The following is a 15,469-nucleotide window of genomic DNA, read 5'->3' as shown; positions in this document are numbered from 1 at the left end:
TGAATGCATGTAAGAGACTCTGTAGATGCGCTATACCTCCTACCTGTGGTCCCAGGTTGATAAGCAACAACACCTACCTCACTAATCACGTACAGCTTACCTCCGTCCCTCCCTTTTCTCTCTTTATTCCTCTGAGTTCTTGATCCCTGATTTAATCATAGAAAAGTCCTTTTCAGCCTGATACGTACTAGATGTAAAGGGTGTGCAAGTAATGAAGGTATACAAGACCCGAAAATAAATACATCCTGAGTGATATGAGCTAAAAACTCGGATAATGTTTGGCTTTCAGGATCAAATTCTTGCTCAACCATGAAATTCATGTGGTAGCATAAAAGCTACTTTCATTTATTTATTATTCCTCTTCAGTAAGGGCCCGAAAGGCCCCTGCCAGGAGAGAGACATACAGAGAGAGAGAGAGATTATAAATTTATTTTCATAAAATCAAACATACATACACATACATACATGCATAACATACATACATACATACATACATACATACATACATACATACATACATACATACATACATACGGCTCTGTGTGTGTATGTTCCAGCATAACTCTGGAATGCCTCGAACAATTTCAACCAAATTTGGTGCACAGATGACTTACTCGCTGGAGAAAAATACTATGGGGGTAAGACACCCCTAACACCCCTGGGGAGGGGTTTCTGTTAAGATTCAGCCTGTTGTGCCTTTAAATGTCTTCTACCACACTGCTGTAAAATGGCTTCTACTATACAGCGCAGGGGAGTTGCCATGGTTAAGGCTTCAAAGTACTCCGCAAGGGGGAAAATCCAACATTAGAAATTACATTTGATCCAGACATTTCCTCCCCTATATATAAATACCCGGGCAATGCTGGTTATTGGCTAGTATGTAATAAAAAATGGAGAATGCCTCTACTTTATGTGGTTGTTTTCAGGATAAAATAAGATAGACCTTCTGATTTTATTGGAGGAAGGCCCCAATAGTAACCACCTATCATCCATATTTCTATCTCTGATGCGATAGTGGAAAAACGGACATTTTACAACACCAGGAAGGATCTCTGGAACTTTTTTTCTATGGAAAGACTGAACAGCAGAGAGAACCAAAGTGTTTGGTTGAAGACCTATAAGGAGCACTTGGTAGACCTTGGTGTGAATGAAGACATGCAAACTAGAGCCATGGTGCTGCAACTCTGGAGTACTCAGGTAAACATGCAATTTTACTTTCTGTATTTCATCCCCTTTATGGTTTCTCAGTCTCCAGTTCCATCCTCTTACACGGACTACTTATACGCAAACGATAGAGTTAGAAAAACATACCTGTGGCCCAGAATCAGAGGTGGGTTCCTGCCAGTTCGGACCGGTTCAGCCGAGTAGGTAATAACTCGGCTGGCAACTCCTGAACTGGTTTTATCGGCGGTGCTGTAGGTGCCGCCATCTTGTTTTTTGCTTCTGCGCATTCACATCAAGCACGCGCAAGGGCGAAGCGCATCCCTGAGCAAACTGGCAGTAACAGAAGCCAGAACCCACCCCTGCTCAGAATCAATTGAAGATATAAACGCTGAGTGTTAATATCAGTCTTGCATCATGGACCACTTGTTTCTTATTGACATTAATGGCAGGACATAATGTCTATGGAGTTTCTCAATCATCCAGGTGATGGTTGTCTCGAAGGTGCTTTTTCAAAAGGCAACTGGACTTTTCTTGGTTTTTTTTCCTTGAAAATGTTTCATTCATCATCTAAGAAGCTTCTTCAAACTGGATGAGAAACGAAACATTTTCAAGGGAGGAAAAAATATAGAAAAGTCTAGTTGCCTTTTGAAAAAAAAACACCTTTTTGGCAGGAAATAATGTATTCTTATCTCTGCCAGCTGGAGATCTTTACTGGGGTTCTCTAAAGGATGAATAGAATAGGATAGAATAGGATAGAATAGAATAGAATAGAATAGAATAGAATAGAATAGAATAGAATAACAGAGTTGGAAGTGACTTTGCAGGTCTTCTAGTCCAACCTCCTGCTTAGGCAGAAAACCCTACACCACTTCAGACAAATGGTTATCCAACATCTTCTTAAAAACTTCCAATGTTGGAGCATTCACAACTTCTGGAGGCAAGTTGTCCCACAGATTAATTGTTCTAACTTTCAGGAAATTTCTCCTTAGTTCTAAGTTGCTTCTCTCCTTAATTAGTTTCCACCCATTGCTTCTTGTCCTGCCTTCAGGGGCTTTGGAGAATAGCTTGACTCCCTCTTCTTTGTGGCAGCCCCTGAGATATTGGAACACTGCTATCATGTCACCCCTAGTCCTTCTTTTCTTTTTGAAGGAATGGGCAAAGGAGAAAGTAGGGTGAGGTTTCTTTGTGTATCTGAGAAAAAGGTGCATGAGAAAGAGCGGGAAGCTTGATGGCCTTGAGGGGCAAAATGGTTCCTCATTTTTTGGTTTCATTGATGACAGATACCTTGATTTTTTAAAAAGAATAACTCCCATGTGTATACTCTCCCAAATACTATTAATGTTTTATAATGTCAGTCTTTGATTGAGAGAATCAATAGTTCCAATATTGGAGAGCCAACATCTCCAATAGTGGACTTTGTTTTTACATCTTCCTTTGTTGTGTTCAGGATGTGATGGGGAAAGGCATCCCTGTACGGAAATTTGTCCATCTGCATGTAGATTATTGGAATTTGGATTTACATGATTAAAAGTAGTGAGCCCTAAAAAAAAGGATTTCTTTTTTATTTATTTATTTTCCTTGACCCCTTTGGCATTACCTTCCTTTGACTGTCACAAGGTATATAAGTAAATTCAGAAAAACATGAGAGTTTCTATCATTTACATTTCAATAATTTGCATTTTTTTTCAATGTTTGGTTTCAAACGAACAGCTCACTCCTATTTTCTACCTTCAGTTTTAGAAACGTTGAACTGTAATGAGAGATGCTCTAATTCAGTGTTTTTCAAACTTGGCAATTTTAAGACAGCCAGCAAACTGACTGGGAAATTCTGTGAGTTGAACTTCACGCATCTTAAAGTTACCAAGTTTGAAAAAAACATTGCTGTAATTCATGTAAAACAGGCTGGGCAGACTGTTTTTTCACTCAGGTCTCATCTAGAAAAGAGGCCTGCAAGCTTCAGATGACAAAGTTGAAGCAAAGCAGAGTTAGATCAGCAAAGCAGGAGGTATAGTTGAAAGAGAGGCTGCAATGTAGAGACAAGATATGTACAGTAAATTGGATATATAGTAAGTTGGCTTATTTCCCCATTAGGAAGAAAGATTGAAAATAAAACTGTTATAATAATGTTAATAGTATTATAATCATAATGGAAGAGAAGTCATTTATCAAAAGAAGAGTACTGTTACATATAAAACCTCCCAGTTGCAATTCTTTACTTCTTTATGACTCTAATTAGAAAAGTTATTGAGTAGCTAACAGGAGAAAAACCCTTGCATTAAATCTTAAAGGGACAGTTAAAAATATGGAGCTGAATGGATAAGTACTTCTGATGTTTTATAAGATGGCTTATATTTTTTTTATAGTGATAAATGTGAATTTTACTTCCAGGAACCCTTTGAGTCTGCATACAAAGGGCCACACACAATAGTTTAGTGGGTAACCTCCTTTTTGGCGCACCTAAAAATAATAAAAAGTATTGTCTTTGCCATCTCAATGTTTTTAAAAAGAACATGTGTTTAAATCAGTGGTGGGTTTCAAAAATTGTTCAAACCTACTCTGTGGGTGTGGCCTCCTTTGTGGGAGTGGCTTGCTCCACCATGTGACCGGATATGAAGATGCCGACGACACTTGTCAGAACCACCTTAAATTACCTCACACACAGCACTGGCATGCATAAGAATATGATGTAAACTTGTTTTTTAAAAAGCATCTTTGGTTAAAACAACTTCAACACACGCAATTTTCTGATTGCATCACAAACGCAGTAGTCATCCTTACCTTTCACAGAGGCACTGAGTTTTATAAATATGAGCATGATAGTGTAGAATAATCATATCCAAGGACCAGTAGTGGGTTTCAAAAACTTTTGGAACCTCTTCTGTAGGTATGGCCTGCTTTCCGGGTCCACTGGTGGAACCTCTTCTAACCGGTCCGGTAGATTTGATGAACCGGTTCTATCGAATAGGTGCGAACTGGTAGGAACCCACCTCTGGTTTAAATGCAATATCTGGAAGGTCAGTCAACCTCATCCCCCCCTCCCCCATGTCCCCAGCAATACTATCGATACTGTTTTTCATTCCATTCTTATCTTGCCATCTTCTCTTATGTCTATATGGGAGAGTATATGTAGGAATGAAGAGCCAGTTTGGTGTAGAGGTTAGGGCACCAACAATGGTGAGTTGCTAACCAGTTTACTCCCGTTTCGCTCATGCATATGCTCGTACACAAAACGCTTCTGCACATGTGCAGAAGTGTCCAGGCAGGTGGGCGGAGCCTCTCGCTACCGCCACTACCGGTTCGGCTGACCCACCTCTGGGCACCAACCTAGAAACAGGGAGATGCCCAGTTCTTTGTTAAAAACAAACCAACTGGGTGACCTTTGGGGATAGTCACTTTCTTATAGGCCCAGGAAGGAGACAGTGGTAAACCACTTCCAAAATCTTGCCAGGAAAACTGCAGAGACTAGTCCAGACAGTCACCAAGAGTTAACAATGACTCAGTGGCACCAAGGGGGGGAAATAGGCAGAGATTTTTTTAAAAAAAATTATGCTGCTTATGCTTAAATTTCTAAATTTATTTTAAACTTGTGAATCAATTGAAAACTGAGAAGATGGAAACGGCTGGAGGTGCATTTGTAAAAACGTACGTTTATTATGAGTAATATTGTTAATATTTAATCAATTTAGTCACCTAAAACCCTTTCTGTAGTTTAGCCCGATGACCTTGACCTGTGTGCTAGAGCGGGGGTCTCCAACCTTGGCAACTTTAAGACTTGCGGACTTCAACTCCCAGAGTTCAACTGTCTGGGAGTTGAAGTCCACAAGTCTTAAATTTGCCAAGGTTGCAGACCCCTGCTTTAGAGCAGTGTTGGCGAACCTTTTCGGCACTGAGTGCCCAAAAAGGAATGCGTGTCCATGTCTGCGTATGTGCGCGTGCTGGAGTGCCAGCATGCACATGCCTTATTTGGGTCATTTTTGGCCATTTTTCAGGCCACTTTCAGGTTGTTTTTCAGACTGTTTTCTGCCCCAAAAATTGGCCTGAAAACAGCCCTCCAAAAGCCTGGTTTTGGGCCATTTTCCGGAGCTCCAGTGCTTGCGAAGATCAGCTGGCCAGCACGCAAAATGACTCAAAAATGGCCTGAAAAACGTCCTGCTTTTGGCTGTTTTCAGGCCATTTTCTGGTGCTCCAGCACCCATGAAGACCAGCTGGCTGGAAATCAGAAGACCAGCTGGCGACGAGGGCTCTGTGTGCCACCATATGTTCCCCGTCATGGCTCTAGAGTATATGGCCAAAGTAATTTGAGCAATCCTTTACCTGGGTTGGGGGAGCCAGGAATTTGGTAGTGAAAGTCACAGTTATCAGCTATCAAAAATGTATTTCTTCTACATCTGGAGAGGCACAGATTCTCAAACCTTAACCTAGGGAGATCCTTTAACTCAAAGTATCCTGAATTCTTGCAGGCAGGAGCACCTTTATGGAAGCACACAAAATCAAGAGATAGAGCACAAAGATTTCATGCAGAGATCAGTTTTATGCTTTTGCATTCCAAATAGGATGGGGAGATCTCTCTGAAACGCTGCAAAAGCTGCTTCACATAGTATAGAGGTACTAACCTAAAAGAACAGGCAGCAAGCTTTAATTTAAGGTATTGCTTATGTCTAGACTATTACTAATTGTTTCCCAGCATATAAGTGGAAGCCCTGCTCTAAAATGTTTGATTTCCTGTCCCTCTCATAATTATCCCAACTAGTGTTCGCGAATCTGCTCCCAAAGACACTTTCATGGCAGCAAGAGAGACTCCCCCCCCCCCTTACAACATGAATAAATCCATTTGGTCACCATGTTTAATAATTTAAAGCTTGATTCTTTCTCCTCCACCCCATTTTTAATGGGTGCACTTTAATTAAAAGAACAGCTATCCTTCTAAAAAGATTAAAAAAAAACAAGCAAGAACAAAATTTGCATCTCAGCCTTCCAAAATCAGCATGTATTATTTATTCTTTGCACTTCTCTCTATTGGATTTGATGTACTCTTGATGTACTTGCGATCAACAATAGTGCTGTATTGCGTTTCACTTAATCATCTCGATTTTAATAAAACAATAGGAAGTGCTGGGGCTTCCTGTTTTCTGTTTCTCAGATTCTGAAATAAGAGCATTCCCAGGAGATGCAGTGGTGGGAAAGAATGGCCGCGATTAGGGAACACTGGGTTGTTCCCAAGAACCAAGTCTCCATATTGCGTTGCTTAAAGCTGGCTAGCCAGCTTGCTTACTTGTTTGTTTGTCTAGTTATTTATTTAAACTTACCACCTGACTCCCATCTGTTTCTTTGTTTATTACATTTTATACCAGTGGTGGTATTCAGCCAGTTCGGACAAGTTCGGGTGAACCGGTGGTGGCGACCTGCAGGTAGATCACCCACCTGCACCAGCTCTATGCTGTCCTATTTAGCCACCTTTTCTAAGCCACGTGCATGTGTGCTAGCCAGGTCTGTGAGCAAAGCGCATGCACGGAAGGCGCACACGCTTACAAAGCGAGCGTGTGCACATCAGCACTCACAGTTTTGTTGCGCGGCGAACCAGTGGTAAAATTATGTGAAAACTACCTCTGCCTATAAGGTAACTCTTTGATGACCTATGACATAAAAACAAATAAAAAATAAATAAGCAAAAAGCGTATAACAATACCAATAACAAAATGGTTAACACAAGCTATAAAACAAACATGTCATAGACCAGAAGGGACTTTAAACCATCTTTCTGTTTGTCTCATTTTCATCCAAACTGAGAAAAGATCTTTTATACATGAGGATATAATATTATAAAAGGACCTCTAAACAACATACATGAACCCTCACATACATAGGTAGCCTTTAGAAAGCTATTTAATGCCTAAAAGATGTAACTAAATCAGGGGTGGGTTACTGCCAGTTCTAACCTCTTCTATAGAAGAGGTTCCAAAAATCTACCATGCCATTTAGAACCAGTTCCAGCTCCCTCCCCCTGCCCGTCTGCACCACTCTTGCCCTGCCCACCGCTCACTGATTAGCTGGCTCACCAATCACCCCGCCCTCCTCTAAGAGTCCTATCTAAATCTTAAAGTCTTAAAGCTGTCAAGTTTGAACACCACTGGGGTTTTTTTCCTAAAGGATTAGGGGTGCAAGGGTCTTGTAACTTGACAGCTTTAAGACTTGCATGCTTCAAATGCCAGAGTTTCTGAGCCAACATTTTGGTTGCTAAGCAAGAGCGTTGTTAAGTGAGTTTCACCACATTTTACAAGCTGGCCACCCAGTCACATGACTGCCAAGCCACTCCCACTCAGTCACATGCCTGGCAAGCCACTCCCATCCGGTCACATGGCTGGCAAGCCACTTCCACAAAGCAGGCCACACCTACAGAAGAGTTCTAAAAAAATTGAAACCTACCACTGAACTAAATGGATAAAATTGAAAAGTGATAGACATTGAAAACTAGAAAATCAAATACTTGGGTCTCTGCTATTTTACCATCATTCGGGGTGGAGAATGGCAAGAAACAAGAATTTGAAAAGAGTGAGAACACGAAAACCAAATGCAGCTCCTTGGAGTAAAAACTCTTAACAGCAGAGACATCTTCATGAAATCTGCAAGTTTGAATAGCCAGAAAGGTTTATAATGGGAGAGGCATACTCAGCTCCTGCCCTTGGCATGGTGATAGACAATGCAACAAGTTCATTTTTTTTAACTTTTGTTCTTAATTGTGGCCATTAGAAGTATCTCAGGACTACATGAAAGATGTTAGTGTCCAAAATGAGCTGTCATATTACTTTTTTAAGTTACCAGGGGAAATGTAACAGCAGTCTCAGTAATGAAGAATAGTAGGAATAGTAGGTCCTTAGGAAAAATGGACAGTAAGAATATTCTGAATTTTTATATAACCTAGGAGTTCAGGAAGGTTCCCACACAACTACTGTTCAGCCCAGTTTATTAATGAATTGGAGGTGTCACAATGCAAAATTCTCAAGAAGAGCACTCCGGAAACCAGTTTTTTTTTTCCTAAACCTAAGAACAGGAAAGACAAAGTCACTGGAATAAAAACCATCAAGGCAATGTGGAAAATTATAAAGGACAGGCACTCACAGAACCATCAACCACCTCAGAATTACCTAAACAAGGAGGGTGAAACACACTGCCTTGCAACAAACCTGGCCTGCCCATAGAAAAGCAGCCACTTTGAGACACATAAACCTGGTCTAAACACTTAAAAGCAACATATTGCATCACAAATAAAACATTTGCAAAAAGGAATAACATTTCTTGTAATAAACATTCTATAAACAATAAATAAATAAAAATTCCCTAAACTAATTAAAAACTACCACGTTCAGAGAACACCAAAGGACCCCACAGTCCTCTCCCTCCTTATCTTTTTCTTTTTTGTCCTAACTTTCTCCTCCTTCCCCCCCCCCAACCCCACTCCCTTCTAGCACTGATGATGTTACCAAACTAGGAGTGCTGGAGAGGAGCTCTCACAGGGCGAAGAGCTTCCCGCTACAGGCACAATCTATCTGCAGCCGTAAATGACTGCAAGCAGCAGCTTCAGTCACCTGCTCGCAGCTGACAGTTGCGTTTGGGAGCGAGGTGGTGGCAGCAGATGTCCCCGCTTGCTGAGTACAACGAGGCGGCGGGGATATGTTGTTTCAGGGTGCCCCAAGCGCCGGCTCCTCTGAGTGTAGCCCATTCCCCCTCCCAAGAAGACCGTTTTCTTTTTAAAAACGCCTCTGCAGACGATCTTGAAAACCTGTGAGGTTGCTTTGGGAGGAGGAAGACAGGCAGCATTCCCCCACCCCATCTCTGGTTGCCTGCAGCCTCGGAAGCTTCCGCAACTTCACAGTAAAAGCAATTAAGAACTTCTCTCGCTCGTGAGAGTTTCTTTACTGTGCAAAGGCTTGCTCTAAGGCTGCAGGCTCCCGGGGAGGGGGGCAGGGGGAAATGCTGCCCATCTGTCCCCTTCCAAAGCAACCTTGCAGGTTTTCAAGATCATCCGGAGAGGCGTTTTTTAAAAAGAAAAACCCTGCAGGCACCCAGCAACAGGGGCCAGGAGTAGTACCGGCGTTCCGGAAGTTAATTACTTCCGGGTTCACTGACGAACAGGTTCGCACGAACCAGTGCGAACTGGGAGGAACCCACCCCTGGTGCTAGGAATATAAATCATTTTAAAACTAAAACTAAAAACAAAGACCACTAGTTCTGTCATTGATTTAGCTAGTGAACAGTTTGCAGGCATTCATGGTTATTATGTTCAAATTTCCCCTGCATTTCTCCTCCTAGTAGAGGCCTCCAAGTTTCAAAGGCTACCTTTGCAGTCCTGTTCCTGGATAGTACAATGCTGTTCTAATGGGTTTAATTTTTTTGAGAAATAGATACTGAGCTCTGTGTTTTTGCTGCATCTTATAGCAAGTGTCTTAGTGCAAAAATCAGAAGTACTAGTGTCCATTACAAAATGGTCAAGTAGGGTCAGGTTATTGCAGGATGGGCTCAGTAGAAAAAGACCTCGTTTAGCTTTTTTTGTTTTTAAGTTTCCAGACTAGGGTTAATCATCTAAATATTTCAAGGCTAGTGGGTTATAATTCGCTGTTAAAGTGCAGTGACAATTTGCAAAGCCCTTTAATCTTTGTATAAAGCAATAATTCCAAAGGATCCTTAGAGCCCAACTTAATAAACTGAGTTGATGAACTCACAACCAGGGATCTGTGAGGCACAGCTCCTGAAGTCACAAGAGATTCCCTGATACCAATTGTCATCAATCTTCCTCTATCCCAGAGTTTTGGTTGATGCCACATTGAAACACAGCCGGGCAAATTTCAGAAAGGAAAACCCCCATTTCAGGACCCAACCAAGTCTTGGTAATACAATGCTGGTTCGCTAAATGTCTATGGAGATTCTCAGTCATCCTGGTCAGGGTTGTCCCAATGGTGCTTTTTTCAAGAGGCAGCTGGACTTTCTGGTACCAAAAAGTCCAGCTGCATTTTGAAAAAACATCTTTGGGACAATGCTGATTTGCCCTCTCATCTATAATCAAATTGTGGATGAAAGAAGCCTTATTACAGACTGAGCTGGCATTCAGAAGCAGCAACTCAATGCTAGGTTGAGAATATGGTTAAATTAGTGCATTAGGCATTATGAAATTCGTTAGATTTCTAAAGCAGCCAATTAGTTCTGTGTATAGTATCATTAATGCTGCAGAAGGCTTAGGGTTATTTCTCAGCTTTTCAAGGCAATCCTGCTAAAGGCCGCCCTGTTGTTCATTTATCAAACTGCTAATGTGGAACTTTCTTATTGAAGGTGAAACAGACCTCGTTGATTTTAACTGAAAGGATATTTAAATTGGATCAGATTTTGTTGCTTTGTGATAAAAGTTCTATATGTGTTCTCTGGCATTACATTCTGTCTGATTCCTTTGTTGTTTCTTTTCATTTTTAGAGTAATGCTGGCCCAGCAGTTTTTTGGCTTCTCCTGTTTCTTTTAAAACATCCTCCAGTCATGGCAGCAGTTCAAGCTGAAATGGAAAAACTATTTAGAAACAGACGATTAGCAACCAGGCCAATTTGTGAGATAATCAACCAAGACATTTTGGATAGCACACCCATTTTTGGTTAGTAACATGTCATTCATCTAGCCCTGAGCAATTTAATTCCTTAAGTGTCAGTTAAATATTTACCACTGTCATCACCGGATCTGGGAAAGCTTCTTTCACCATCCTATCTGTCTCTTTGATTTTCTTTACTTAAAGCATAACGAATATCAGATTTTCCCTTTAGCTGTCTCCATATTGTATCCAGTCTTTTTATCTTGGTAAATATGTGGATATGATCAGAGAGAGGAAGACAGCAGTATGTGCCTGGGTACCAGGTCTTTCAAATTCAGGATTGGCAAAGTTTGAGAGAAAATCCCCAAAACATCCAGTGACATCTCCCTTCCAAGATGACCTGGAAATGAGAACTGTCTTGGGCAGGAAAAGTACCCCTGCATAGGATATAATGGAATTATTTATGGAACCCATTATTGTAGACTTAGTTTATATTGCAGTGGGGGACTAACTTTCCATTTGGTTCACAGCTAGTCAAGTTAACCAGTCAGATTGTTGCCTCTGTTTCCCTTGCTGTTGTTGTGGCTCGCCAATGGTCAGGGGAGCTGGTGGCAGACTCAGATAGTGAGGAAGTTGGGGAGGAATATGGGCCAGTCCTGGAGTTTGGGAAAGACTCTGATGAGTGCTTTGTGTCAGAGGCAGAGATGGGGCCAAGGCTGTCTGACAGTTATCAGCTGCCTTTGGAATAGCAATAGCAATAGCAGTTAGACTTATATACCGCTTCATAGGGCTTTCAGCCCTCTCTAAGCGGTTTACAGAGTCAGCATATTGCCCCCAACAACAATCCGGGTCCTCATTTTACCCACCTCGGAAGGATGGAAGGCTGAGTCAACCCTGAGCCGGTGAGATTTGAACAGCCGAACTGCAGAACTGCAGTCAGCTGAAGTAGCCTGCAGTGCTGCATTTAACCACTGCGCCACCTCGGCTCTGTAATGGAGATCAGTGGGGCAGAAGAACAGTTGGAGCCTGTCCTCGATGTGCGCATGTGCAGAGCTGCCAGGAAAAGGGAACAGTAAAAGGACAAGGGCTGACTCGGGAGTAAAGGCACAGTTGGACGGTGAATGGTTCCTCCCATAGGAAATAAAGAGGAATGAAAGGGGAGTAGAGTTTGCAGGAGACAATTTGTTCATTTAATTTGTCTGAAGATTTGTTTGCGACACTCAGAGACTCCTTGCCAAGTATTTTCTGGTACAGCATTGCGTTTGGAAGATATTGGATTGGCAGCTCTCCAAGCCTGATAAGGTTTGTAGTTCAGTGGTGGGTACCTACCGGTTTGGACCGATTCAGCCGAACCGGTCCTGGTTTGGCAGCCTGGGTCGCTGGAACCGGCTCCCCGGTCGGCACCATCAGCATCGGCATCTTGTTTTTCAGTTCTGCGCATGCACAGAACAATTTCAAATTGCACTGCTCATGCACACACACGAGCGAACCAGCAGTAGTGCCGGCCAGAACTCACCCCTGCGGTAGTTGTAAATTCACCCTTGAAAGACTGTTTGTGGGATTTTGCTGGATGTGAATGAGAGGAATTCACACTAGTTTAATAAAAAGGGCTTTTGTCCTTTTGTAAGGAGTTTGCTCCATGATTTTGTGAAGCCTAGGTCAGAACAGCTGTATAAACCAGGCACCCCAACAATCTTTTTAGTAGCCAATGTTTAATTTAAAAAAAAAGAATTCTCTTATCCTGTTTGTGGTTATTCCTGCACCTTTAGTAGTGGCTGTTAACAATGAACTAGCTATTAATTCAAGTGTCGGGAACCCCAGAGAAGGGTTATAAATTGAGCTAATCAACAAGGCAAAGTTGCAGATGTTGATTAAAGAGAAATACCTTAACTATAATCTGGTCTGTTGAGGATTGGGCTGCAGGGCCTATTGGAGTTTATGCATATGATTGTATGATGGCATATACTTAATCAGCAATCAATGTCTGGCAGTGTCAAAAGCTGTATCTCCTGCTCTCAGGTTAAATGGAAAATGTTCAGTATGTTTCATCTAACTTTCAAGGTCGTCTGCTACCACTGTGCCCTCTTTCTCACATTTCATCTCATCCCATCCCTGGTATGAAATTTGCAAAAAGTACTTTCAAAATGTAGTAAGGGCACCTCTGAAAGGACATAGCGACCTTTCAGTAGAAGACAGAATTGTAATTTTAAATCATGACATTTAACTCTTAGATTCCTACAATCTCTTTGCCCCAGTCACGTCTCCTTTAAGAAAATGCAGATGATCTGTATTCAGAACTGCTGTTAAAACTAGCAATAAAGCATTTTAATTCTACCCTTCCTGCTAAAGATCAGCATATGCCTCGCAAAAACCCCTTGATAAATACAAAAAGAAATCACCAATAATCCTATTAAAATCAAGGCTAAAGTAAGTTCCAGGATGTCAGCATCTTAATACAGTATTAGTCTCAGCCATAGGTATATAGAAAAATGTGTTACTCCCCTCATGCAAACACATATCATCACATAACATCACATGGTGAAGGTAACTGCTTCAACACAACTGAACTGTATGATTGGAAACTGCCCTTTCTCCACGGGAAAATTCCAACCCAAAAAAGTAGTTGAACGGGTAAAAGAAATTGTAGCATTGTCTTTGTCCTCCACTGGTTCGCTTTGTATAGAAAGGTTTTCTCCCCCTCCCTATGTTCATTCTTCTCTACTGCAGTATTACAATATTACACTGTTTCCAGATAATATGGTCCGATTACACTCTGGGGATTGCATAAAGGAAATGTATAAAACAAGCATTAACACTTTTACATATTATGCAAAGTTTTTCAACTGTACTTGAATAAGTTACAGTTGACTAAGTTTCCATGATGTTCAATGCCGTGGTGAAATCTGATTCCGCACCACCACCAGTTCTGTGGGCGTGGCTTGGTGGGGTGTGTGTGTCATGTGACTGGGTGGGCGTGGGCAACTTTTTTCTTCCCTTTCAGCTTTTTTTTTTTTTAAGCTTTTTAAATCATTTTCCCCTCCTGTCTGGGCAAACTGGCAGGGAAAAAATGCTTTAAAAATCTTTAAAAATCGCTTCGAACAGTCGCGCAGCTCAGCTGTGAGCCGCGCGATCGTCGGAAGCTGTTTTTAAACCATTTTTTCCCCAAAAATGTAGGAAAAAAATGCTTTAAAAAGCGGTAGGAAAGCTTCCAATGATCATGCAGCTCACAGCTGAGCTGTGCGATTCTCGGGAGCTTTTTTTTTTACTACCAGTTTGCAGAACCAAAGACAATCGTCCCTTTCGGTTCAACCGAACTGGGAGGATTTCACCCTGGGTTCTAAGCCACCAGAAAAGAAGGGCAAACCGCCCCCCCCCTCCGACAATAAACTGGATGCAGTGTGCAAACGCTATTTATTCATAGATCTTTTTTTCATCCCACTTTTATTATTTTTATAAATAAGGCAACAAACCTATCTAGCACTGCTTCCTCCTCCTATTTCCCCCCCCAAAACAACAACCCTATGAGGTAGGTTGGCTGAGAGAGAAGTCACTCAGCCGGCTTTCGAACCTAAGACAAGGCTAGCTGGTAGTAAGAAGCAGCGATCTAATGGAATTATATTCCGGCTGGTTTTCTTAGGACCCCAATGTTAGAACAGGACTTCCTATTATCCATCCTTTATTGCTGGTCTTGTTTCTAAAGGATTTGACAAGATGGGAGTTTGGGTGCTATAAATTGAGCTATCATCTTCTCTGCACATTGATGTCATGACAGGCTATCCGCACTTTTGCTCCTGTGCTATTTTGGGTGCCATAATTTTCCCTGTGGGTTTTCTGTTTTGTGCAGACAGTGCCTTCAATGAAAGCCTGCGTTTGTCAGCCGCGCCGTTTATCAGCCGAGAGGTCCTTCAGGACATGGCCCTGAGGCTGGCAGCTGGCAGAGAGTACCACCTGAGGAAAGGAGATAGGCTTTGCCTCTTCCCATTCATAAGCCCTCAGAGGGACCCTGAAGTCTACGAGGAGCCAGAGGTAAAACACTGCTATTCGGAATCCCATCTCCCCTGATGACTTTGCTCTGATGTTTGTTTATGCTATGTATCTTAACTAACTGTATGAAGCGAAGAACTGTGATTATTCAGTGCGCGGCATTCTTAAGACTTGTCAAAACGAAAAGCAATGGCATAACGGTAAGTCACCGGAGGGAACAGCTCAGTGGTGGAATTTCAACTTTTTTTACCACTGGTTCTGTGGGCGTGGCTTGGTGGGCGTGGCAGGGGAAGGATACTGCAAAATTTCCATTCCACCAAATCCCATCCTCTCCACTCCTGGGGGAAGGATATTGCAAAATCCCCATTCCCTCCCCACTCTGGGGCCAGCCAGAGGTGGCATTTGCCGGTTCTCCAAACTACACAAAATTTCTGCTACCGGTTCTCCCGAACCTGTCAAAACCTGCTGAATTTCACCCCTGGAAAAGCTACATGTAGACATTGTATAAGTCAGGTTATGAAGCAAGAAGGCTGTGATCCAAGGCTTATCTTATAACTACCAGTGGGCAGATTTTCTCCCTTTATTTGTGGTAGAGCAGGGCTGTCAAACTCGTGGCCCATGGACTGGATGCGTCATGAACTGGCCACGCCCACGCCTACGTCTATGCCTGGTTTAGCAAAAAGGGGGGAAATCCCAATACATCATGTGTTGCCATCAATGACGCCATCAGTTTGACAGCCCTGTGGTAGAGTCTTA

The 15,469-nt window shown here is 42.1% G+C and overlaps 1 protein-coding gene across 1 annotated transcript in view; it reads left to right on the top strand.

Moving 5' to 3' along the window:
- The window catches only part of PTGIS (prostaglandin I2 synthase), a 53,932-nt gene that overhangs the window by 32,908 nt on the left and 5,555 nt on the right, over positions 1–15,469 (top strand). Inside the window, exons 6-8 of the mRNA XM_032217221.1 lie at positions 1,016–1,197; positions 10,624–10,795; positions 14,574–14,755. Of these exons, the coding sequence (XP_032073112.1) occupies positions 1,016–1,197; positions 10,624–10,795; positions 14,574–14,755 (536 nt within the window). The remainder of the gene's footprint in view (positions 1–1,015; positions 1,198–10,623; positions 10,796–14,573; positions 14,756–15,469) is intronic.

The sequence above is a fragment of the Thamnophis elegans genome, chromosome 5, assembly GCF_009769535.1.
Source record: "Thamnophis elegans isolate rThaEle1 chromosome 5, rThaEle1.pri, whole genome shotgun sequence".
NCBI classification, from domain to species: domain Eukaryota; kingdom Metazoa; phylum Chordata; class Lepidosauria; order Squamata; family Colubridae; genus Thamnophis; species Thamnophis elegans.
The sequence above is the reverse complement of the archived record's forward strand: the minus strand, read 5'-3'. Positions and strand labels throughout refer to the sequence as shown.